Here is a 23490-nt window from a genome sequence, read left to right on the forward strand (position 1 = left end):
TTACTTGATGTTAGCCTTCTAAAACTTTAATTCCTATTCTGCAAGTTTCTGTAGAGGTTTTTATTACCTGAAATGTTTCACTTTGACACTTCTACGATGTGGTCTGTCTGTTGCTGAAGACGAATTAGTTCAGACTGTTTCTTAGATCATTTGATTTGTCAAAATGAGTCTGTCTTGCTAATCTGCCGGTGCAGACTGGAGACTCCTGACTTAGTCCGCCAATGACTTGTTATGGCACTGAATTTTGGAGATTAATTTTACCAGAAAACCAATGGAGATTGTTTCCCAAAACCTTTAGGTGCTGTAATCACATACCTAAACCTATGGGAACTTATTTACTGTTTTTCATAGTAAAATTAAAGCTATTTTTTCTCTGTTCATTTGCGTCTGAGGTTGTGGTCCCTGTGTGAAAGGGATAACTCTCCACCAGCTAGCTCCGTTGTGTCCTTTTCCATTTGAGTCAGTGGAAGACAGCAGGAGGGATGCTTCTCAGAACAGATTAGTAAAAGAAAGCGATCAGTTAATTTCTGCATTATTGGACAGCGTGTTCCTGCCGCTTCTGGTTGTGTGATTGTGGAGGGAATCCTCTAACTTTCTGTTGAATTTCTTCTGCAATACTCCAGCTGCTCTTAAACTCTCAAAAATTCACCAGATTGGTTTAAAATTAACGTCTTAAGAGTAATACATTTTTGAGTTCACTTGCCTTCTGGCCTTTTAATCTGTAAAATTCATATTGTTGCAGTCATCTGTGGAAACACGGGCCAAATGTTTGCTTTTATTATTCTGTCCTTTAATTTTGCAAAATCAGGTTTCTGTGGTTGCAGGATTCCAGGATGCGGCGCTTGGAGGCAAATAGTGGCGCAGGAGTTGGCACCGGGCGCAGCGCAGGCAGGGCGGCTGCCAGGGCAGGCTGCTGGTGTGGGAGGAATTCCTTGCAGGAGCAACAATTCCGAGGGAAAGCAGGGGCTCTTCCCTGCTGCAGATTAGTGAGGCTTCCCTCCAGATAATTTGATTACTAGGTCTTGTAGCTTAAAAAGTACTGGAAAACAGATGACTTTAAAACAAAGTAGTTTTTCACTTCCTACACTGAAATAAAGGTAAAAGTGAGCATTTCAAGTAGCGAGTTTGAAAAGGGAGTGTGAGGTTTGGCGTCCCTTCTCGTAGCAGCTCACTCAAATGAGAAGTATCAACACTGTTGTCAAAGTTGTATTTAATAACTCCCAATAACTAGAAGAACTAAAAGGAAGGTTCTTCAAATCCCTCCTTTCAGAGGGTTTTGAAGTACAGTTGTGGTGTGTCTCAGAGTAGAGGACATGTTCTCCTGGTTCCCTGATGGTGCCTTTTGCTCTTCCTTTCTGCTGCTTTGTGCTGCCTTTGTTTTCTTCATGAACACTCAGCAATAATTCCCCTGATGTTTACACATGACAATCTTAAAGGGAAACGTTGGGAAGAAGCATTTTGGATTATCAAATGGCTTGCGTGCACTTTCAGAAATCTTTTAAGAAATGAAATGCCACATACAAAGTTGAACTTCAGAAGTTATATAGGTAGCCTAAGAGAGTAAACTAAATAGAAGTTGGTAAACTTGTTTATGAAAGGAAAACAACAAAAGTACCTTTCAGTTTTAGTACTTACGTAGCAAGAAAAAAAGAAAGGAGGTGTTATTGTGATATTTTTAGGTTTCTTTGAACTTATGAATATGTTTTGATTAATCTTACTGGCCTGGAAACAAAATTCTGAATAGGCTTTTAGAAACTGTTTACCTCAAAATAAGTCCTTGTCCACTGCAGGCATGATTTCTTTCTACATCTTGTATATATGTCTTCATTGACTTTTTAAAAAATGATCTCATAAATGGCGGTTAAGAATATTTTAACATGCAATGACTTTGTTCTGTCTATTTCAATGGGAGGGAACTAAAAAGTCTCAAATATAGAGACATTTGCATTTAAAACCACTCTTTCTACCCAAAAGAAAAACTTTTTTTCCCCTAAGCAATATTGGTGTCTTTTCTTAATTTGTAACCATATTTAAAATTAATTTAGTATGCCTGCAACTTTGTTTAAAAATCTTGGCCCAGAGCAGTAATGAATTATCTAAGACCTTAGATCTACCTATATCTAACTGATCCCATCCATGTATTCCTATTTTCTATTAATACATTGGGAAAAGGAAAATCTATATTAAATAGCTTTAGTTTTAATCTGTAGTTAAATAGTTTTACATAGTTAAATAGTGTATATATATATAGTTAAATGGTTTTAATCTATAATTAAAACACAGTTAAATTTTTCTAAAGAGTGAGTTTTTCCCAGTAGGCACTCTTTTCTAAGAGATGTTAAAATTGTATTTTCTTTTTATTTTCAATGTGAAAATATTTTAAACAGTATGTATGTTAAATATTTTTAACAGGTTGTATCGCTGCGTAGCATTTAATTGCAGAGGTTAATTACTTGTAATTTATGCTTCTAGAAAATCATCTGTAATCTGTTTTAACAAACAAAACACATAGTATGGTTGACTTTACATAAAACTTTATAAAAATGTGCATTTGTGTCAAGGCAGTGTTTGCTCCTGTGGAATTTTTGTGGGCAGCCTTAATAGAGATGGATGCAGTCTCTTAAATTTAGCCCACGTGTGAATGGAATAAGATTTTCCAGAAAGGAAAGTAGGTCTTAGTCATACTGCCTTTCAGGGACAGCTATTCTGCCTGCATTTCTGGATCTTACTTTATTTAGTAAATATCATGGTGAAAAAAATTTTTGCGTCTCTTCTATCATCAGCTAATTGTGGTCCATTTTGCTGTGTGCAGGTTTGGATGTCAGCTCGTTCAGTCTCTCTGGCCAAGCTCTTCTAGTCTGAACTTTGGGAGCTTTTGATTTGCTTCATTTGTTTGGACTTCTTTTCTTCCCCTGCCCTTCCTTTGTTTTACAGATTGGAAAGTTAGCAAAAGGTTTCTCTGTTCTATAAGGAAAAACCTAAAGGAAAAACTGAGCAAAATCTGCTTTGCTTAGATTCAGTGCACGTTCTTTGTTGCTCCATGAATAAAAAATAAATCATTCTGCAAAGTAGTGCTTGTGGAGGACTTCTGGGTAGCTTCATGGACCCTGTTGTTTTAACAGTCCCAGTGATGATTTTATTATGCTTCATGTTTTTTACTTCATTTAACTGCATGTGTTGACATGGCTTGAAAGTCTTGTTGATATGTGCCTGGATATTCAGAAAGTCAAGATAAATGGAAAAAGTCATTCTTAAGCAAACAAAGAATTGTGTCTGTCCTTCATCTGGTCATTGCTTAGCCCTGATCTGATTTTTCCCTCAGTGCCTTTGAAGTTAAATGTGAATTTCTTCTTCATGGCTGTACTATAACTCAATCTTAACTCTGCAGCAAGGGGAAAGCAGTATCAACTGCTAGCTATGTGACTGTGCATTTTGGTTTAGGAAGTCAAACACCACCTGGCAGCGTAGGACGAATTGGAAAAGGTCAGCAGTTTTGGTACTTGTTAGAATTTGACCATCTTTTCCAGCATGACCTTTCTTCAATAAATTTCCACGACATAGTTCCCCACCCTTGTTCTCTCCATTAATTGCACTTTGATTTAAGAGTTTGTCTCATTTGCTGAGACATTTACAGTAAATAAAGGTTAACAGTATAGATTTTTTTTGAACAGCAGGCTCCAGACATTTAAATGTGTCAGACTTGATGATAAATTGATGTAATCTCTAATAATGACATACTAAGAAGGGTAAGTACCTTTAGAATTCAAAAGAGATCGTGTGCTTACCATTTCTCAAGCATCCCTGCCTGATTTCAGTCTTTGGATGTTTGTGGGGCTAGAAGATGGATGCCAACTTAACAATTCTATTAAAATGACAAATTAACTTCCTTGAAAAAAAAAATAATACTTAAAGCCCATTTGTTATTTTCCCTTCTTCAGGTCCGATGATGACAATGCAGATGACAGGAGTTCCAGGGTGACCAGACTTTGCACTTACTTTCAGCAGAAATACAAGCACCTCTGCCGCCTGGAGCGGGCAGAATCTCGTCAGAAGAAATGCCGGCATACACTCCGGAAAGCCTTGCTGCAGGCGGCCAGCAGAGAGCCGGAGCGTGCTGGGCAACTGATACAAGAACTCCGAAGAGCTACATGTGCTCGTACCAGGTTAGCCTTCCCCTGAGACTACAGTGACCTGGGGTCTGGGCAGAGTATCCAGCAGCTGAAATGCTGAACTCTGAAACTGGTAGGCATGCACAAGGCAGAAAAACCACGACACGTAAATGTCAGTGGAGTAAAATAAACATGGCATACAGTGTTTGCCATGAAGACAAGCATTCTCCAGCTTTGCTTTTTAAAATATGGATTGTTTGCTCGGCAGTGTCTGGGCCTGATTTCTTAAATGTCACAAAAGAAGTTAGTGGCATGTTAAAATTTATTCTTATTAATTATTCTATGTATTTTGGCTGCCTTCAAATATCTAGGACTATACTAAGCCCAGTTCTTTAGAAGGTGTGCATTCTGGTTTGCAGTTCACTCCTTCAATTCAGATGTCGTTTTCCAGACAGCTTTTTTTGAAAAGTCTGTACCTCCTCTTAATTCTCTTCCCAGCAAATCAAACTTAAGCTCATGCTTTTTGTTAGATTTAGCTCAATCTAACATTAAATGAAACCTGGCAACAAAATAAGTATCTTCTAACAACTCCGAAGGTTACCTTCAGTGGGAATTCTTTCTAGATAATGTCAACATCCCTCCAGCTCTCAGCATACTGAGAGTTGGTTGATTCATATTTGTGTAGAAGTAGAGTAAGTCTGAACCCTGGCGTTATGTCTGGGGTATCAGCACTATCCTTTTGCTGTTGTGGTTTAGTTTTCCAGGATGTGTGACTGTGGGGGACAGGGAGGGCTGACATGAGTGGCAGCCTGGAGCAGGGTACTGAGCATATGTTCTGGTTATGGGATGCTTTTGTTTCTGGACAGTGGGTTGTGGTTCATGACAGTTGAAGGGTTTGTCATTGGGGAAGTGGAGTGATGCTGAAGAGCTGCTCAGAGGTGTAATGTAGAGGTACATCACTAGTTTATGGAGTTGGGTAGATGTCTCCAAACTTAAACTACAGCAAAACCTTGCCAGAACTGTCAAGCTCCTGCTAGTGTTTTTCCCATTATTCTTGCCCTTTATTATGGAAAAAAAAATACTACGTTGTTTTGGTAGACTGGCAGAGCCAGGTATGTCTGTCATCACTGCTCTGGTTAATTTAAGTAATCACAGAGTCTTTTCAGTTACGAAATTTTTCACAGGAGTAATATTGCTAACTAAAACTTTGCTCAGTCAAAGTGCAATTGATGACAGAAATGGCTGAAGGAAAACAGGCTACAGCCAGCTTTTTGTCAACCTAGAAAACAACGTGTAGAGTGGCCCTGGAATCGCCAGCTTTATCTACCTGAAGGTGACAAATGCCTCAAGAGCAGGCTAACACCGAGCGAGCTGTGCAATGCTTGCAGTACTCATCCACGCTGCTGTCTGGTCGCCTGCTTGCAGCTCAGGCTCAAAGCATTGAGGCTGTGCTGAGGAAGCGCTCAGCTCCGGGCACCTGCTGGTGGATTGGGCTGTAGCACGTTGATGAGGAGAGCTTTTACCCATGTTGAGCATGCTCAGGCTCTGCCACTCCAGAGCTCAGTCTAAGTTTGTCTGAGCACATGCTTGCATGTAAGCTCTGGGGATGCTCGGCATGTTGTTTTGATTTATGAACAGGCTTGAAAGTGCACTTGACTGCCCACATAGACATACCCAATACATTGTATTCTAGAGATTGACTTCATTTTAAGGGTCACCTGTGTTGACGCTCACCTACTGCTGTCCTTGGCTCTGTTGCAGCGTGTTGTAATATTTACGTGGTAGTAGCACACGCCACCTCTCGTTACAGTTAAGGCCCTGAGAAATAAACAATAATCCTGCTACTGCAGTCACACCTTCACCTGTCATTGACATCTATCCTGTATCCCTGTGTAGAGTGTGGTAGTAGTGTGCACCCATCTGGATCATAGCACACACACGTGCTATAATTTTTCATCCTACTGTGCCACATTCAGTGCAAGAGTTGTGCTAAGTAACCACCTGAGACTGGGTTTTTGTTTCTAAACTCTTTTATGCTTTTTTTTCAGCACAAGCCAAGCGAGGCAGAGAGATGCAGAACCAACAACCTGTAGTGGGACTTCGAAGGGAGAACAGTGCACTAACAAGGCCCTTCCATTCACCAGGCATTGTTTTCAGCGTATCCTCTTAACTCAGTTTGGGAGTTGCATTCAGGCGTGGGAACTGTTCTGGTTTAGGATTTTTTTTTTTTGTTTCTTAGGTTTTTGCATTGACAAATATGTTTCACAAAGAAATACCTATTTGTTAGCATATCATCGACTACTTTGCTTTTTGATTTGTCTGTGTTATTTGGGTCTGTAGTCAGTGAAGATAAGTAGTTTGTCACTGGTATCTATCAGAGTCATATTGGTTTACTTTCTAAGCTCTATTTAGTGGGTGAAAGAAGACTTTACAAAAATGATCATTTTTCACCCATGACTTGGTACAAACCATGTGGCTTTCAGCTTCATGTCTTTCATAAGGTTCTTAGTAGATTCCAATAGACTACCTACCTATGAAGGTTTTATGAGGACAGGTTTTTACCCATGGTGTGAAAAGATGGCTTACACTGACTAGAAAGATGGAAATCTGACACTTTGCATTATTTAAAGAAATAAAATAGAAGGGGTCACAGAATCCAAATTCTAGAAGAGGAAGAATTCCCAGTGCTGGGGGTTTCAAGCAAAGCCTGAAAAGGATGTTAAGAGTCAATGTGTTAATGTAGCGGAAAGGAGGGAGCACATTACATGTGAGGTTTGACTCTAAAGACTATAAACAGGCAGACTTCTGACCTGGAACACTTAAGAATTTTGCAGACTTTGGCTTTTTTGCTTTTAGCTGAAGAATTGTTGGCACTTTTGTTGGAGTGACTCCTTTAGTTGGAGCTTTGGTTTTGGTATTTTAAGTGGCTAGAGCTTGTCAGTTCCAGTTGCTATCAGACTGCAGCACCTTTTCAGTCTTTTTGTTTGCAGATGCCTTGTTTTCCTTGGTTGATTTTTGTAGGCCCTGTAAAAGTAGTCTGCAGAGCAGTTCAAAACCTCTCTATGAGAGAGCACCATGGTGTGCAGCAGCATTTGGGATTTGCCTCATCATTCTGATTTTTTTCTATTTTTTAATTTTTTTTAAAGTTTAAGTGGTCTTGCTTGTGGTGTGCATAGAGCAGAGAACTCAAGATTAGTGTTTTTGCATTTGTGCCCATTTTTTCCCTCTTCACTTTCTTCTCAATGGAAACAGTCTCTCCTAAAATGAGCAGAATCTTGGTTCTGACCCATCTGTCCAAGTCTGCCATCTGGGCTGTTCTGCAGGTTTTCTGTCTCCTTTGTCCTTTCTTTCGTGTTTTAACATTTTCTGTACATACATAGTGATGTTGAGGTCTGAGAACTGTTCAAGATGGAAGGAGTGCTTCTAATGTTGTTTGAAAAAACACAATGAAATAACTGTTTGATTTGCTCTAAGTCTGGAAACATTTTCACTCCTGCAGGGGATTTTTCTGAAGGAAATCTCAGCAAGCTTACGTTTGGATTTACTTGACCTTTCTGTCTGATTGCACATCTTTTTTCAGAGGAGCAGGAAGGATCTTGAAACTTCTTTGTCTGTGCTCTAAAGATAAATGCCAAGAATGTACCTTAAAAGATTGAATTAAGAAATACTTTTTCTTTAATGTTTCAGTATGGATTGTCATTAGTCTGTAAGGAAATAGTCCTGTTGACTACACTGTTCCAACTGCTACTATTGATCTATTGATTAAGACTCCAGGAAAAGGCTTCTTTTTGCTAAGAACTCATTAGTGAAATGGCTGCTTCCATAAAACTATCTCAATATATAATAAAATCATTAGAGATTCTGCATGAATGCAGTTTTTCACTGCAAAAGTTGGGTTTAAGCCTTACCTAGCTTTGAACTTCAATAACAAAGTTAAGGTACTCATTAAAAATAGCATCTGTGGACAGATAGAGTTGAAGGCTCTGATCTTCATCAGATTGATAAATCAAAGGGCGTTCCTCCATCGTTGCCTTGTGTGTTATTCCTGATGCAGAAATGCACAGATATCTTATTGAATCGTTCTCAGCAGCTCTTCTCAAGTTGCACAGCCAAGTTTGCGGATGGACAACAGTGCTCTGTGCCAGTTTTTGACATTACACATCAGACACCTCTGTGCGAAGAACATGCCAAAAAAATGGTAAGTACAAAGCCAAAACCGTAATTATTTGTGTATTGAGATGATCAGGAGTTTTAACGCCTGTCTTTCTATGAACTCTTGCTTGACAACTAGCAAGTTTACAAACTTAAGAGCTTGTTTCCTTTTATATTTCTGAAGAGAGTAAAACATGCCAAACATTGCCAATTATATAAAGTATGTTGTGAAAATCTTTTACATAATTTTGAGGATATAATAAAGTGTGCATGAGAATTTCCTTCACTGGAAGAAATTTGATTCCTCTCTTGAATCAAGAAATAGAAAATCATTGTGAGAGATCCTGTGGTCATTTTATTTGGGGTAACTCCTGGCCCTTGGATCTGAATATAGTACGAGTGTGGTATGGTAAGAACACTGCATCTCAAGCAGTCTCAGTACATGGGGCCCAAAATATTTTCTAGAGGAAGTGTAGATAGCAATTACCAGCATACAAATAATGGTTTATTGGTTTGCTTTATTTACCTTTTGATGACTATTAGAATTTATCTTTAACCTCCTTCAAGGATCTGTGGATCCCAGAGGAAAAGCAGTGGCCTACTACAAGTTGAGAGAATGCAGAAATTAAGATATAGTCCTCTGCTCTCCTTTTATGCGTCCCATCTTCCGGAACAAAACTTTTAGGATAATTCACAAACCTGCTTCTGTCTTGCCCCTCCTTCAAGGCATTAGGCGTAAAACTGCCTTTTTTTGGTGTTGTTCTGTTGTTGGGTGGTTGTGGGTTTATTGTTACTGTTTTGTCCAGCCTCTCCAATACTTGTGAATTATGGAGTTTTCTGGATTAAAACGTGAGGGTCTGTGCTACAGAGATTTGTATGGGATTTTCCCCCTCTCCTGGGCAATCTTCAGTGTGTCTCAAGGTTTACTTCTGTAGCGTATGCAATTTTCTGCCATTCCCAGTATGGTGGCAACTGAAAACTGATGATGGTTTGATTTATTTTTTAATTCGTCAGTGGTTGCTGTTCAAAAGCAATGAGGCCTTAGTTGTTTACCCACATCCTTACCCTAGACCTACAGTATTAATTCTGCAGTGCTGTCCCCCTTTTTTGGCAGTAGGCGCTTGAAGATGCTGGGTTCAGCTGCTGAACACTACCCCCATTATCGCCGCGTCACAAGTGTTCTGTCTTTAATACTTGCAGGAATGCTGCCAAAGGATACAGTTTTGCACTGATTTAGTTAGGGTTTGCTATGATGATTTTTAAAGTGACGCTGCACAGCCTCTTATTGAGCATACCTCATAATTTGGTCTATGTGATTTTTGCCATTGGGATCAGTGAGGAAGGAAACAACTTAATTTTCATAACCTTGCCTGGGTGTAAGTTAGCAGTCTCCCTTGCATTACATGTGAACAGAGATGTCTGTGGAATGGCCAGGGCAAAAAGCAAGGAAAGTAATACTTGTTCTTAATATGCTATTGTTTTATTCCCAAAGGACAATTTCTTGAGAGGGGACAGCTCCCGTAAAGTTCAGCACCAGCAGCAGAGGAAACCCAGGAAAAAAACGAAACCACCTGCACTTACCAAAAAACACAAGAAGAAGAGAAGGCGAGGCCCACGCCGGCCCCAGAAACCCATTCCTCCTGCAGTGCCCCAAGGGAACCTCACCATGCCTGCCAGTGTCTCACTGCCAGTAGAGATGCCCCACATACGGTCAGTGGTAGCCGTGCCCCAGTTTGCCCACTGCTAGCTTGAATGTTGTCAATGAGCGTTGTAGAAAGGTGTGGTGTTGCTGTGCTGATCAGCATCTGGAGCGGGGCTAGAAATTGCATCTCCGAGTGACTGCTGGAAAAAAACCTTGAGTGGGTCATTTTAGATTACAGCAGTTATTGAGTTTGATGGATAAAATGTCTTGCTCCTAATGCCCCATCTTACGTATTTAATCAATAGCCTAAGTGTAAGCTTCCTAAAGAAACTTTCTAAAAGCATTTTTTCCCTATGTGATGGGGCGGAGGGGGATGGAAATACACATTATAGGTGGACATGCATTCATAGTTGTCATTTAGAGGAATCAGAATTGAACACTGGGGACTAATGGTACTTTTTGTCCAGGAGCCCCTCCACACCAGAGCTGAGTGCCGATGAGCTGCCTGATGATATCGCCAACGAAATCACAGACATTCCACATGACTTGGAATTGAATCAGGAGGACTTCTCTGATGTTCTGCCGCGGCTGCCCGATGACTTGCAAGATTTTGATTTCTTTGAAGGTACCATTTTATTTTATTTTATACTAACGTGAACACAGTCAGTGAAATGAAGAAGTGAGTGTTTCTAAAATGCATTTTGAGGGGTTTCTTGCTTTCCTACAGAGGTAATAAATTCTAAACAAGGAAGCGTGTGTTTGCTCTGTTGTTTGTTTGTGAGCTCTGAAGTAAAGCAGACTTTAAGAAGACTGGTGTGTGTAGTTCTCTGCTTGCTTTTATAATTACTGCTCTGAAAATCCTAATTGGTTTAGTATTTTAATAATTCATTTTACATTTTTATTGCCTGTCAGCGTTGCAGTTTAATGAAGCGTATTTTCAGTAATGGCATCTTTCTGCCATTGAGTGGGGCTGGATTCCCAGTCAATGTTGGCCTTTGATAAAAGGAGAAGAGAGTGAGAAAAAAATCTTTAAATACATTTTTGAAACTAGCTTTTGATCAGAACTGTGCCTGAATTTCTGGATTCTAAAGCTCTGTACCTATCACATATAACAAAGAAATTAGAACAGCCCAGAGCTGGGGTATATGATTTCTTTGGTCATTTTCTAATATGACGTGACGTCAGACTGTGTTTGAGTCGAAATTAAGCTAAATTATACTGACGGTGAAAATTTTAGGTCCAGGCTGTAATGTGGTAAGTAGAAGGGAGTTTCTGGAATATTTGTGTTACTGCAGCATGAAGAAAATCGTATTTAAGCATTTTTTACTTTGGGTCTAGTAAGTTTGGGAGGCATCTTATATTGTAGTATGTGGAAGAGGAGGGCAGAGAGAGGGAGTTCCATTGAAGAGGAAGGTGTAATTTCTCATTTTTCTTACCGTGCTTACCTAGTGAACACTGGTGAATGAAATCTTCTGTGTATTGCAAGCCATTCTGGAAGGTCATCATACACTGCAGCTCTGTACTGAACTGTCTGTACATCTGCATCCTTAAAGTGCCAGTGTCAGGCTCACATGAGAGGAGCATGCTAACTTCTGGTGTCCCTGTTTCTGCAGGTAAAAATGGAGATCTCCTTCCGACTACAGAAGAGGCTGAAGAACTGGAACGGGCCCTACAGGCTGTAACTTCTCTTGAGTGCCTGAGTACCATTGGAGTACTTACACAGACAGATGGTGTGCCAGTTCAGGAGCTGTCAGATAGAGGGATAGGGGTGTTCTCTACAGGTGCTGGAGCTCCAGGAATGCAGTCCTTGAGTCGAGAGGTTAACACGGATCTGGGGGAGCTGTTGAATGGGCGTATAGTACATGATAATTTCTCCGGTCTGGAGCTGGATGAGAACTTGCTCCGTTCTGCTACCTTGTCCAACCCACCTACGCCCCTGGCAGGGCAGATCCAGGGGCAATTCTCAGCCCCAGCCAACGTCGGCCTTACTTCTGCCACTCTGATAAGCCAGAGTGGCCTTGGGGAGAGAGCCTTCCCAGGACAGTTTCATGGACTTCATGATGGCAGCCATGCCTCCCAGAGGCCCCACCCTGCCCAGCTGCTGAGCAAGGCAGATGACCTGATCACCTCACGACAGCAATACAGCAGTGACCATTCACACTCCTCACCCCATGGAAGCCATTATGATAGTGAGCATGTGCCGTCTCCCTACAGTGACCATATCACATCCCCTCACACCACATCCTTTTCTGGTGATAATTTGGCAGCTACCTTCTCAGCAGAGATGCCCATGATGGCACAGCACTTGCTCCCAACTCAGCTGGATGTGCCACTTAGTGGGGTGGTCAACCCCAGAACTCACTGGGGAAATCTTCCTGTCAATCTTGGGGACCCCTCTCCGTTTAGCAACCTTCTTGGTGCAGATGGACACCTCCTGTCCACCTCCCTGTCCACACCACCTACCACCTCGCACTCAGAGACCACACAGCCTGCCTTCGCCACTGTGACCCCCAACAGCTCCAGTGTGCTTCCGGGGTTACCGCAGACCAGTTTTAGTGGCATGGGTCCTGCCTCCGCTGAACTCATGGCCTCCACCTCCCCTAAACAACAGCTCCCTCAGTTCAGCGCAGCCTTCGGGCACCAGCTGAGCTCCCACAGTGGCATCCCCAAGGACCTGCAGCCCAGCCACAGCTCCATAGCTCCTCCCACGGGCTTCGCAGTGACCGGTGCCACCGCTACCAGTACCAATAACGCATCCGCGCCCTTCACCACCTCCAGCTGAGCTTGTCTGCCTGGCTCTGTGCAGGTAGATGGGGGACCTGTGTTTTCTATCTTTCCTTTTTTTCCTTTTTCTTTATTTTTTTCTGTCCTCCCTTCCCTTTTTTTTTTTTAATAAGGGGGTTGAGAAGAAAACCCCCCTGCTTCAGTACTGACCAGGGTTAGCCCTCTGTGAACCTTGCTGTAGCGTTCACATGTGCTTGTTACGCACCGGTGCTCATTTATTGCAGGCAGGTTCACTGTTCCCCAATAATTCCTTAAGGATACAGCACAGTTACTGGATGTAATTGATCTTAGCAGTAAGACCTAGAAATGGGAAGATACCTCAGGTTACTGATGCATGTTACTGTTTCCTAGGGTTCGGATCAGTGCTTGTCATCCCTTTAGCATCTGGTAGAAAGTTTTCCAGTGGGCAGAAGTCTCTTGATTTTTATTTTTTTTATTATTATTATTATTTACTTTTTTTCCAGAGGTAGCATCTGGCATGGAAAACTTGGCTGCACGCATTGATTTGAGAATGGTGCACTGAAGTCCTAAATCAAGATCATGGTTCAAGGATGAGTTTGGCAGTTTCTTAAAATAGTCTCTTGACCTCCTCTGTGTGCGTGTGTGTGTTTGGGGTGCAGGGAGCAGCAGTTCCTTTTCTTCTTTTGGTGGAGAAGTGGGAGTTGTTCCCTTCCAGAACTGGTCACTGTTCTTACTGCATGCTGATTTTTGGTTTTTTTATTATGATGATTTTAAATTCATTGAGCAGCAAGGTGATCAGTTGACTGGTTGCTCAGAAATCTGAAGGCTGATACGAAGTTAGCCCAGGGAAAAAAGAAAGAAAACCAGAAGGATTGAAATAGATCATGGATTAGTGAAGATTCCTGTGCAGAAATTCCCTCCCTTGCTGAATTACTGTGGCCTTGTAGCATTGATGATTTGCCTTTTCAAGTGTGGCTTTGTCCAGAGCTCCTTGCCTGACAGGCTGACAGGTATTTCCCAGCTGAAGGTGGAAGAATTTGGTTGGTATTCTGCCCATCCACACAAGTCTAGGTCAGACCCTTTAGTAAATTTCAGATGGATGCATTTCTCAAATTATGTCTAGCTACTGAGACTTTCTTCGATAGGTTTGTTTCCCCCCCCACCCCCCCTCGGGAGCCATATAGGGTTTTTTGACACTAGTAGAGTTTGATGCTCTGTATGGGAAGCTGAATGTACGTAAGGAACTAGCAGGTACCTATCAGCAGTCATGGCTAACCAAAAGAGAAATCACATCCTTCTGTCTGCAGGACAGTTTTGCTTTTACTGCCCACCTGCTAAAGATAGTATTCAGACTCTGGTAGTAATTTCAGTTCTTAAAAAAAGGAGTCTGCTAGCTTTTAGATTTTTTTTTTTAATTTTATTTTATGGTTTTTAATCCAAGAGATAACAGCAGCAGAAATTCTGAGGTGTTTATGTGCATCTCTTTATCAGGAAGGGAAAAAAGGAATTTGCTTGTGACTTTATAGGGCTCAAACTTGCTACTGTACTCTGACTTTGACTGTAAAAGTAACTCCTACTTAATATAACAAGTCTGTACTCTTCTTGGTTTATTTCTGAGATGCAGATGAGAGAGAATAGGAAGTCCCATATTTCAGTCTCTTACTGTAGAAGGCAGATTTAATTCTACCTTACAGTAAAACATCCTACCTGCATGTATTCTAGTCTAATTCAGGAAATTAAGAGATACCAAGCACATGTGAAAGGGAGACCTAATAAATTGTTTGAGCAAGGGATCATTGAACGAGGTTTAGTTTCTATAGAAATTAATTTTGCTAGCAGTCAGGCCCACACCAGAATCTCTGACCCAAACCTCTCCTTCCGTCTTGCTAAGGAACAGAATTTAAACGGGATAGGTCTTTTGTCTTCTTACTATCATAGCAATCATACTATCCCTCTTTTCTTGAAAGATTTGTCCTCCTTAAATATAAAGGAGTATGGATGATGCATATGTCCTTTTCTGAAATTGCAAGTGTATGTGGGTGGAGGAAACAAAAATGATTTTCATGCTTCTGTTGTTATGAAGTCCTTATTTCATACTTGGTAAAATAGATCTTAATAATATAAGCCGAATATTTTTAAGTGGTGATTTAAATATGTTTGTAACATTTAAATGTTTTTAAATCATGTAAAGAAGTTGAATTGAAGCCTATGAAATCCTGCTTGTGATTGTCCTGCTGATTGAGGAATGCCCAGTGGTATTGTGAAATGAGGCAAATCTGACAAGGCGTTTATTTATTTTTGTATTATGTTCCCCATATTTTTTTGAGGAGATATCTGTTTGATTTGCAAATGATTTTCGTTGTGTCCGTATACCTTCTTCAATGTGTTTGGATGATTGGCTGAAGAAGAGTGGAGAACTAGCATACCAAATGGTTAATTCTTTAATCTGCTTGTGTATTCCTGTCATTTTAGAGGATGTTAATTTCTATAAATTGGTTTCAGGGCTTTGGTCTTGAAATCGTTCTTGTGCCCATCAAACTTTTTAATGAAGCTGCAGCTAGTGCAGAGTATATTTGCCCCACATCACATTTCTCTTTCTTAGCAAATGCCGGGGGGGAGGGAGGAGAGGAACTGAAGAGCCGAGTTCTGCTCAGTCACATTGGTCTAAATTACAGAGGAGCTCTTTGGTCTGAGGTCACTGTGAGTTTGTACTGGTCTAACTCAGAACAGAACTCAGATCCTAATCTGAGCACTGATTTAGACAGGGAATTTCAAAAGCTGTCAAAGCTGCACAGGTCCATAATTCCCATTTGAAATTGATGGCCATTATGTACCTGCATTCCTGCATTAAGGCAGCCTAGGATATAAACTCTCTTCCCTCACTTAGACATCAATTTTTGTACATCCCTTGATGGCTCTTCGCTGAAAAGTGATGACGTAACATTTTTCAATGAGCAAACTAAGTTTGCAATGAAGCTGCACTTTTAAAAATAAACTTCGGTTTGTATACATTTGAAATAGGAATCCCTCTGTCCTGTTTGACACAGAATTCTCAAATGGGCCACCACTCGCCTTTTCCTGGTTCACCTCCTGTTTTTTCACTGCCGCCGATTTCATGGTTACAGCCTACCAAGCAGTTACGGGTCTTGATCTTAGCTTTACAAGGTGGATCGTCCCAGGTGGGCTTCTACGCCCACACAACCTGTTGACTTCAGTGAATCGGTGTCTTACTGTTGGATGTGAGAGATCCAATCTGAGAGATATGTGCAACCAGAGATGTTTCACACCTCTTCCTCTGGGAAATACCGCAGGTCTGGTTAAGGCAGTCCTCAAGGCTGTTATTTATGTTGTTCCTGAGTAGAACCCATGCTCTCTCTCAAAGGTCTTTGAGTATCTCCTCGTATAGCAATTAGCACTCTAATCACCCTTTCACCAAAGAGCCAGTGTAGCAATTTCAGTCCATTGATTTGAGATGGTTGATACCTGCCGTGCCCTTTCCGTGTTAACAAATGGAATAAAGCTAGTTGAACCTAATAGTTAATTTCTTTACATAAGATTTGAGTTTTAAAGAATCGGAAAAAAATTAGACTTAGAATAAAATACCAGTAACATTTTTGGTAATAATAGCACCTCAATTAGTCTTTGTACAAAAGTACTTAACATAAGATGAACTTTGACAACGTACAGAGGCTCATTGGGAACAGTCTCATGCTGGTCTGGTGTGTAAGGCATTGTGGAAGACACGCTTTGATGTTTCCTTTCACTTAAGAAGACTTTACGCCAACTTTGAGGGGAGCCATATGCACTTAGATACCTCAAAGTTGATTTGTTCTTTGGCCTCGTAATTACTGTGATATACGAAGAAGTATGTATGATGCAAGAAGATGGAAAAGGTGCGTTATTTTGTCTCCTCCTGCCTTCCAGTTCCTCCAAGTTCTGGCTTAATTCCCTTCTTGTTAGTAGCATGCTTCTCTCTGTGGTTGGGCATAAAGGCTTTAAATCAATAATGCTGAGAGATAGCACAGTTACAGGTCTGCCTCAGGCACTCTGGAGGAGGTGGCAACAGCTAGTTTTCCCACTTCATTCAGCAGGTTAGTGAAATGAGGATTTGCAGTTCTCATTTGGAAAGCATTGGAAGGCCCCAAGAAGCTTATTGCCTGCCAGGCAAAAGTCAGAGATGGTATTGGAAGTACAAATGCAAGGGAAAAAAGTCAACGGAGAGTCGTTCATAATAGCAAAGAGAAGCCAAGGGAAGTGGAGCTTTTTTTTATTTTATTTTATTTTTTTGTTAAGAAAGGGATGGGTATTAGTTGAAAAATTGGGAAGTTCTCTTGTGAGCTGTTAGGCACAGTGTGATGCCACTGGCTTCAGGGGCACGGCCAAGGCGAAGAGCCTAGGATTGAACCTGCAAACCAGTAGCCAAATTCAGTTTGAAGCACATTTTGCTGAAACCACATCTAAATACAGTCTGCGATTGAATCTGCTTGCCAGGAAAGAAGAATCTCACGAAGGAGTACAGCAAGCAGCGGACAGATGTCTTGCCTGAGAAGCTGGCCCTGTTGGTTGCGTACGTGTGTTGTCAGTCTGCTTCTGACCTCCAGCTCCTCCCTGAGCTCCTGCAGCATTGTGGCTGCCGTGTTTCCCTGTAGGCATCGGCAGGGCTCCAGGGGTATTTCTCCCTGTCTGTGTGCTGCAGCAAGCTAAATACACTGGTGAATTCTCCAGCCGTATGAGCCTTTGGGCAGGGAGGAGGGAAAATTTTTTAGAAGAGCCAGCTACCTGCAGTTGAATCTTTCAGGACATGTAGGGCTCAGGGACGGTGGCAGGAGGTGCTTTCAGCAGATAGACAATAGAAAACTTACCTGCAGCAATCTTCTGCAGTGAGGCGTTTGTGTGTGTGTGTCTAGGCAGTTTCCCTGGTGGGATGTTTCCTTTTGCTTTTGTATTTTCACAATTACATGTGAAGGAGTCTCCTGTGCAGGCCTCTTGCAAGGTCCGGTGGTGGAAATACTAACTGAAGGAAAAGTTTTGGGCTAACGTGCTGACCAGATCTTAAGGTCTTTCTGATCTTCTGGTCACAAGGTCTTTCTGATCTTTTGGGTAACATTTAATGATAGGGTGTTGTGGGGTGCTTCTCGTACCGCCTTTATTTCCTTCCTCTCTACATTCTTCATCATTCTTTCTTTTATTCTCCTATTCTCAGATACTTCTCCAATGTAAGTAATGCCAACCATAAGTCTTCTGTGATCCTGAGCGAATCTGACTGTAAAACGAAAAGGAAGAGAGATTCCTGCAGTTCGTAACATACATTTTGGATGCTAAAACGACAGTGCAATAGATCAAAGTATTTCTCAGATCAGTGAGTAAGATGATGTTTCACAGCACGCTAATATGTCATTAACTAGATGCTGAGGGTACGACATTGATCATGGGAGTGCACACGCTAGCAGTGAATGTGCAGATGTTTTTAGCAAGACTTTACCTTCTCACAGGTGGTTCTTTTGAGAAGTGCGTCAGTAGAAAGTCACAAAGAAAAAATTAAATTATTCTTTTTAATGCCTGCAAGCCCAAATACAAGTAAGTTGGTGGAAAAATGTACATTTGTGTTTACTAAACTTAAACTTGGACTTTAGGAGGGGTCTGCTCATGAGAGACCTTAGCTCTATCAGGTGAAGTTTTGGTTTTGTTTTTAAAACTAGACAAAAACACTGTTGTTGGGAAAGAAATGTTTGGTGGAGGGGAAAGAGTTACAAAATCTATGTCTTAGAACAAATTTCTCACTCATGTCTTCAGCCTCTTTTTAAAAAAAACAACAGTGACTGTTTTGGGAGCTTTTCCCTTTGCTGTTTTGCTACTTCTCATGATTATTGGGTTCTTTGCTTTCCCCTGTTTTATTCTGCTTTCACATACTCCTCCTCTGGCTACCGTGGAATAATGTAACATAGTGGAAGCATGAAAGGAGAAAGTGAGCTTGGCCATAGATTGACAGCAATAGTTGGAGAAGACTTTCTGTCTCCTTGAAGTAAGTGTCGGTACCTCTTCAGTCTGGCTCATAGAGTTTGGTTTGGAAGCCAACAGGGTGAAACTTGGGCTTTTGACCTTAAAACTCTATTTGCTTAATGTAGAAAAATGCATTCTTCCTACTCCTTCCCCTTGCTAGTCCCCCAAACACACACACAGTGAGATGTCCGGAGTACCCGTGTATCGACCACATACGCCTGTTGAACTTGGTCCGGCAATGCTAATGTTTTACCTGCTTTCTGTCATTGTCACCTGGTGCCCACGGAGGTGAACTCTGGATAGGTAGCGTTCCCAGATATCCTCTGGAAAACTTTAACTTTGGTGCAGATTCCTCTGATGTAGCTAACTGCGATGGCGTTGGCTTCTACCTTGGAGTGGACTGATTTACCCTGAAATGACTCTCTAACCTGCGTCTTAAACAGTGTAGTTGGTTCCGGTGCAAATAGATTCATTCTGAAGTGATGGACAGTTCAATTCTCATGCAAAATAGCTACATCCTACCAGAAGGGGTTGAACCAGTTTCTCTGAACAGTGATGACCTTCACCGTTCAGTTTTGGGTATGTCTCAGGGATTCCTTGCGGAAATAAGGGCAGTTAACAAAAAAAAAAAAAAACTTTAAATAGTTTTAAAAGTAAATAATAATTTAAGGTAGAGCGTCACCTAAGTGAGAGCGCAAGAAGGAGAAATCTTTGTTCGGTTTTGTAGTCCACAGTGTCTGGCTTAGGGACTCTTTCTCTTCTCGGGGCTCTCATCTCAAGTTCAACATACAGAATCTTTTTCATCACGCTCAGCTTTAAACTTTTTATTTAAAGATTCCCTTCCCCAATGAGCTTTCAGAATACTTATTGTAGATTTTAAGAGAAATGGTATATTAATTTATGCTATTAACATCACCTCATAAATTATAAGTTTTATACTAAAGCTGTATTGAGTGTAATGAATTATGTTGCATATGTGTTTTTAATAGCTATAAAATTATATACAAGCTTTTTTGGAAAAACAAACTAGTGAAGCACCTTTTTACACTGGATCTTTGCCGTGTCAAGGTGTACAGCTATTCTTTGCTACCTTGCAGATATCTATATCTATATATAGATATATATATATATAAATAAAATAAAATGGTATCCTGTATCAACAAAGCATAGAACTCTTTTTAACCCTTATATTACTGTTCCTATAACTCTTTTTAAATTTTATTTTGAGTGTTACATTCTGCAATAATTTATCCGTGGTTTGTACCTATGATTAGAAATTTAGTTACAGGGTAAATAGATCAAATTAAAAAATCCAACTACTGTAGCTGGAAGTTGTGAACCGAGTTTGTAAGACCTTTTCTTTTTTTTTAAATGTATTTATTTCCAGTTAGCTCTGTGAGTTGGAATTTGAAAAGTCAGAACATTAGGAATCTACAGTGTCTTATTCAGGAATTTTTCCCCTCCTTTCCTCACAAAGGAATTCCCACTGTGACTTATAAATAGGATTAGACTGCTTGTGTGCATGTATGTATTATATATACACACAAAAAATATGCATTGGGGGGGATGTATGTGCGATACGAATGTGTATATTGTATGTAGGTCATAGTTTTGTAAAGAGAAAAGTAGTCGAGAGGTGATGGAATGTATTGTAGAAATGTGATTATTTAGTAGGGGGTTGTTATGTCCTCACTGTTGTATAAATAACCGAAACTCTCTACTACGTAATCTTCTGTTATAAGGCTAACTCTGATATCATGTCAATTTTACTGTTTTTTAAATGAGTTGCATTGAGCCCTGTTTAAAATGCCATGAAAATACCAAGCTCCCAAAGACAGCCTTTAAATAAAACAAATGGGGGAGGAGGAGATATGGGAGAAACGAATGATGTTTTTCAGGAGAAATTGAAATGGGAAGGTTTGCATTTGGTGGGATGGGGAGGCATGGGAATTGTGTATCTTTGCAAATTAATACCCGAATCTCCTATGCTCTGACTTGGAAAATGTTGTCAGTCGGTGTACTTGCGTTTTCTAATTAGGTTGTAAGGGGCGCTGTTTGTGGAGTGATCTCCATTCTGTAAAAGGATCTTGTCTTCAAAGTAGCTTCTTTTCTTTCCTGAGTGTCTTCGTGTATTTTAATTTTGACCCAGAATTGCTGGTGTGGGATTGCAGAACAAAATACCCTTTCAATCCAGGGAGTTTCACATGTGCTGTGAAATTCTGAATTTAATTATGGCCACTTAACTTTTTTTTCATAGTTGGAGAAGGAAGATTTCTTTATGGGAGTTCTCACTTGAAATTGTGAGAAGTCAGAAACATTCTTACAGATTGGCTTGCTCTTCATACTGCTCTATTTAGGCTGGAGAAAGTAACCTACTTGTTATTTATTCATACAGTATCATGTTTAATGATGATGATCCTGGTGACTTTAAAAATCTGTTTAGAAAAACAAAGCTTGCAGTATTGTACAGACATTTGAATTTTTGAAGGCTTTTTTAAAGCAGTTGCAAAACAAATCTTAATTTTTTTATTTATTTTTTTTTAATATCCCCCCTCCCTATCAGTATGTTGATGCCCTCCAGTCATCCCTCCTCCTTTCCCTCTCCCCGCAATTTGTTTCTGGCACATATGCATACAAGTGACAAGGCAGGGAGGTGGAAGTTGTCAGAGGCCTTTCCTTCTGCTTAGTTGGTGTTAATGGGACTTAGCAGCATAAATCTTTATGCCTTTTGGGGAAGAATAGACCCGTTTTTGTGTATACCTGTACAGAGAGATATATCTGTATATGAGATGTTGGTAGCACTTTGCTGAATGTGGACTTGCCCTCATGATATACAATAAATATGTATGAATGCAATCAATCTGAATCTATATGTACATGCATACAGATGTATAGATGGAATATACATTGTATCACACACATGTATGTTAGTTGTAACATGAGTAAGTGTGTGAGCTGAAGAAAGAGACTATCCACGTAACATATGTGTAACAGGTAAGCACTTGTGCCAAACAAGGTTGTTTTAATTCTTCTGAGGGATTTGGATGACATCAGTGCCTGATCAGAGCTTGGTCACCATTGATTTGTGTTACCTCAGCCCTTCCGGTAGAGATCCCTTGGTACACTTCTGCTTTTGTTTATTCTGTATTAATACTCGTTGAGGCCTCTTGCAATGCCGACCTCTTCTGCTTCTCTGCTCCATTGCCTCCATTCCAGCTCCTCCTTGTCCCCACATCTCTACAGTTTCTCTTGCTAGCAGCAGTCAGCTTTAATGGCCCAATCCAGCTCTGCTCATGCATTAGGGAAATTCTCTTGGTGACTGTAGTGACAGCTGAACTGGGCCCTGAGCCCTCGCTTGAACTTCTGCAGAATTTCCCAGCTATTCAGTTGTGCTTGAGTAGGACTGCAGCTGATTTGCCGATGAACACAAACTTTTCTTAGAACCTGATGCAAAGCTTCCTAGCATATTAAAAGGTTAACCCAGCGTCGTATTTTAGAGGTAAATGTTCAAAATGAGAAAAACGAACCCACCAAAAATTATCTTCAATTTTCAGCCCCAGGGAGAAAAAGAGAGTTTGGTTTGTGTTTCCTGTAATGCAGGCACTAAGCAGAAGGCAGCCCTGTGCTCTGTTCTGAGCAGTGAGGCTGTCATCAAACATATGTAATGAGCTGTGTTTCTCTTTATTTCACCATTAAACAGATTTTAAAATGAGCTGCAGAGTTGACCATTAACATGCTAGCACTTTGCATCTAATTTTGTATTGGATGATTTTGCTTATGCAAGTAAATTGTGGGTTTAAGTATTTTATTTCCTGTTTTCTGGCTAAATGGAGTTTCTATATCCTTTTAGCAGAAAGCAGCTGTCAGAAACCTGCTCAGTCACATTTAAGCACTGTTGAAACTCCTGGCTAACTTAGGCTTCAGTTTCAGTGGAGAATGCTGCTCCAATTCTGTCATCGAGCCTTACTGCATTCCACGTTTTCAATATGGATATGGCATGATTTTTCTTGGCCACGATTCAGCCATGGAATTTTGTCTTCCTTGCATTTCTATTAGAAAAAGGTAACTGGTGTGCTGTTCCATCTCAGCTTTCATGCAATCATACATGACGATTTCTATAATACATATGTTCGGGCGTGTGTATGGGTATGTCTGTGTACTGTGTGTGTATAATACGTATTTACACACACACATATTACACTATTTCAGTTTATGTATGTGGAGAACGTACCTGTTGGTTCTCTCCTGATATATACTCATGCATACCTATATTAAATATGTATATAGTGTGTAGATGTCCTGCATATACATGTGTATATGTTATGAAACTTGGTTGGCAATTTTTTTTCCCCAGTTTTTGCAAATTGCTGTCCCTTATGACATATTTTCACTGAAGCTGCATTATATAGAAGGAATGGAGAAATGTGTTATCAAAGTTTTATTTTAAATAGGAGACTCTTACTTATCTAAAGCCATTTGTAATTGTCTTTTAAATTTTTACTAGAAGGGTTGTTATTTAAAAAAAGAAAAAAATAAAAGAGAAAAAAAAAGAGAAAACAGAAAACCAAAAGCAAGCAGACAAGCCCTTACTCTCACTGTCACTTAGGTGGACATGAGAAAGAAATGGAAACACAAGTTTCTAAGTATTTATTTCCTTCAGGGGTTTCTGAGGCATACTGTAATCGCATTCTGCCCCATCCCCCCTTTTGTCCAATTAGAATTAATGATTCATGGTTTCTTTTACACAGCTTTTTCCCCTCATTACTTTACTTTCGTAAGTCATTGTTCGCCTCCTACATTCAATAGTCCTGATATCACTAAGGAGATTTCATGTCCTTCTGT

At 40.4% G+C, this 23490-nt stretch overlaps 1 protein-coding gene across 12 annotated transcripts in view; it reads left to right on the top strand.

Moving 5' to 3' along the window:
• The window catches only part of INO80D (INO80 complex subunit D), a 59816-nt gene that overhangs the window by 21398 nt on the left and 14928 nt on the right, over positions 1–23490 (top strand). For 5 of the 12 annotated variants that reach the window (XM_074593464.1, XM_074593463.1, XM_074593470.1 and 2 more), the window contains 7 exons: positions 3939–4163; positions 6158–6267; positions 8174–8307; positions 9754–9971; positions 10371–10528; positions 11517–12709; positions 22502–23166. In XM_074593464.1, the coding sequence (XP_074449565.1) occupies positions 3939–4163; positions 6158–6267; positions 8174–8307; positions 9754–9971; positions 10371–10528; positions 11517–12685 (2014 nt within the window). In that variant the 3' untranslated portion in view covers positions 12686–12709; positions 22502–23166. Of the gene's footprint in view, positions 1–3938; positions 4164–6157; positions 6268–8173; positions 8308–9753; positions 9972–10370; positions 10529–11516; positions 12830–13151; positions 13497–17851; positions 19266–22498; positions 23167–23490 lie in introns of those variants that run through there. The other 7 variants (XM_074593468.1, XM_074593462.1, XM_074593472.1 and 4 more) reach the window with 5 other exon arrangements.

The sequence above is a fragment of the Larus michahellis genome, chromosome 7 (genome assembly GCF_964199755.1).
Source record: "Larus michahellis chromosome 7, bLarMic1.1, whole genome shotgun sequence".
Lineage (NCBI taxonomy): Eukaryota > Metazoa > Chordata > Aves > Charadriiformes > Laridae > Larus > Larus michahellis.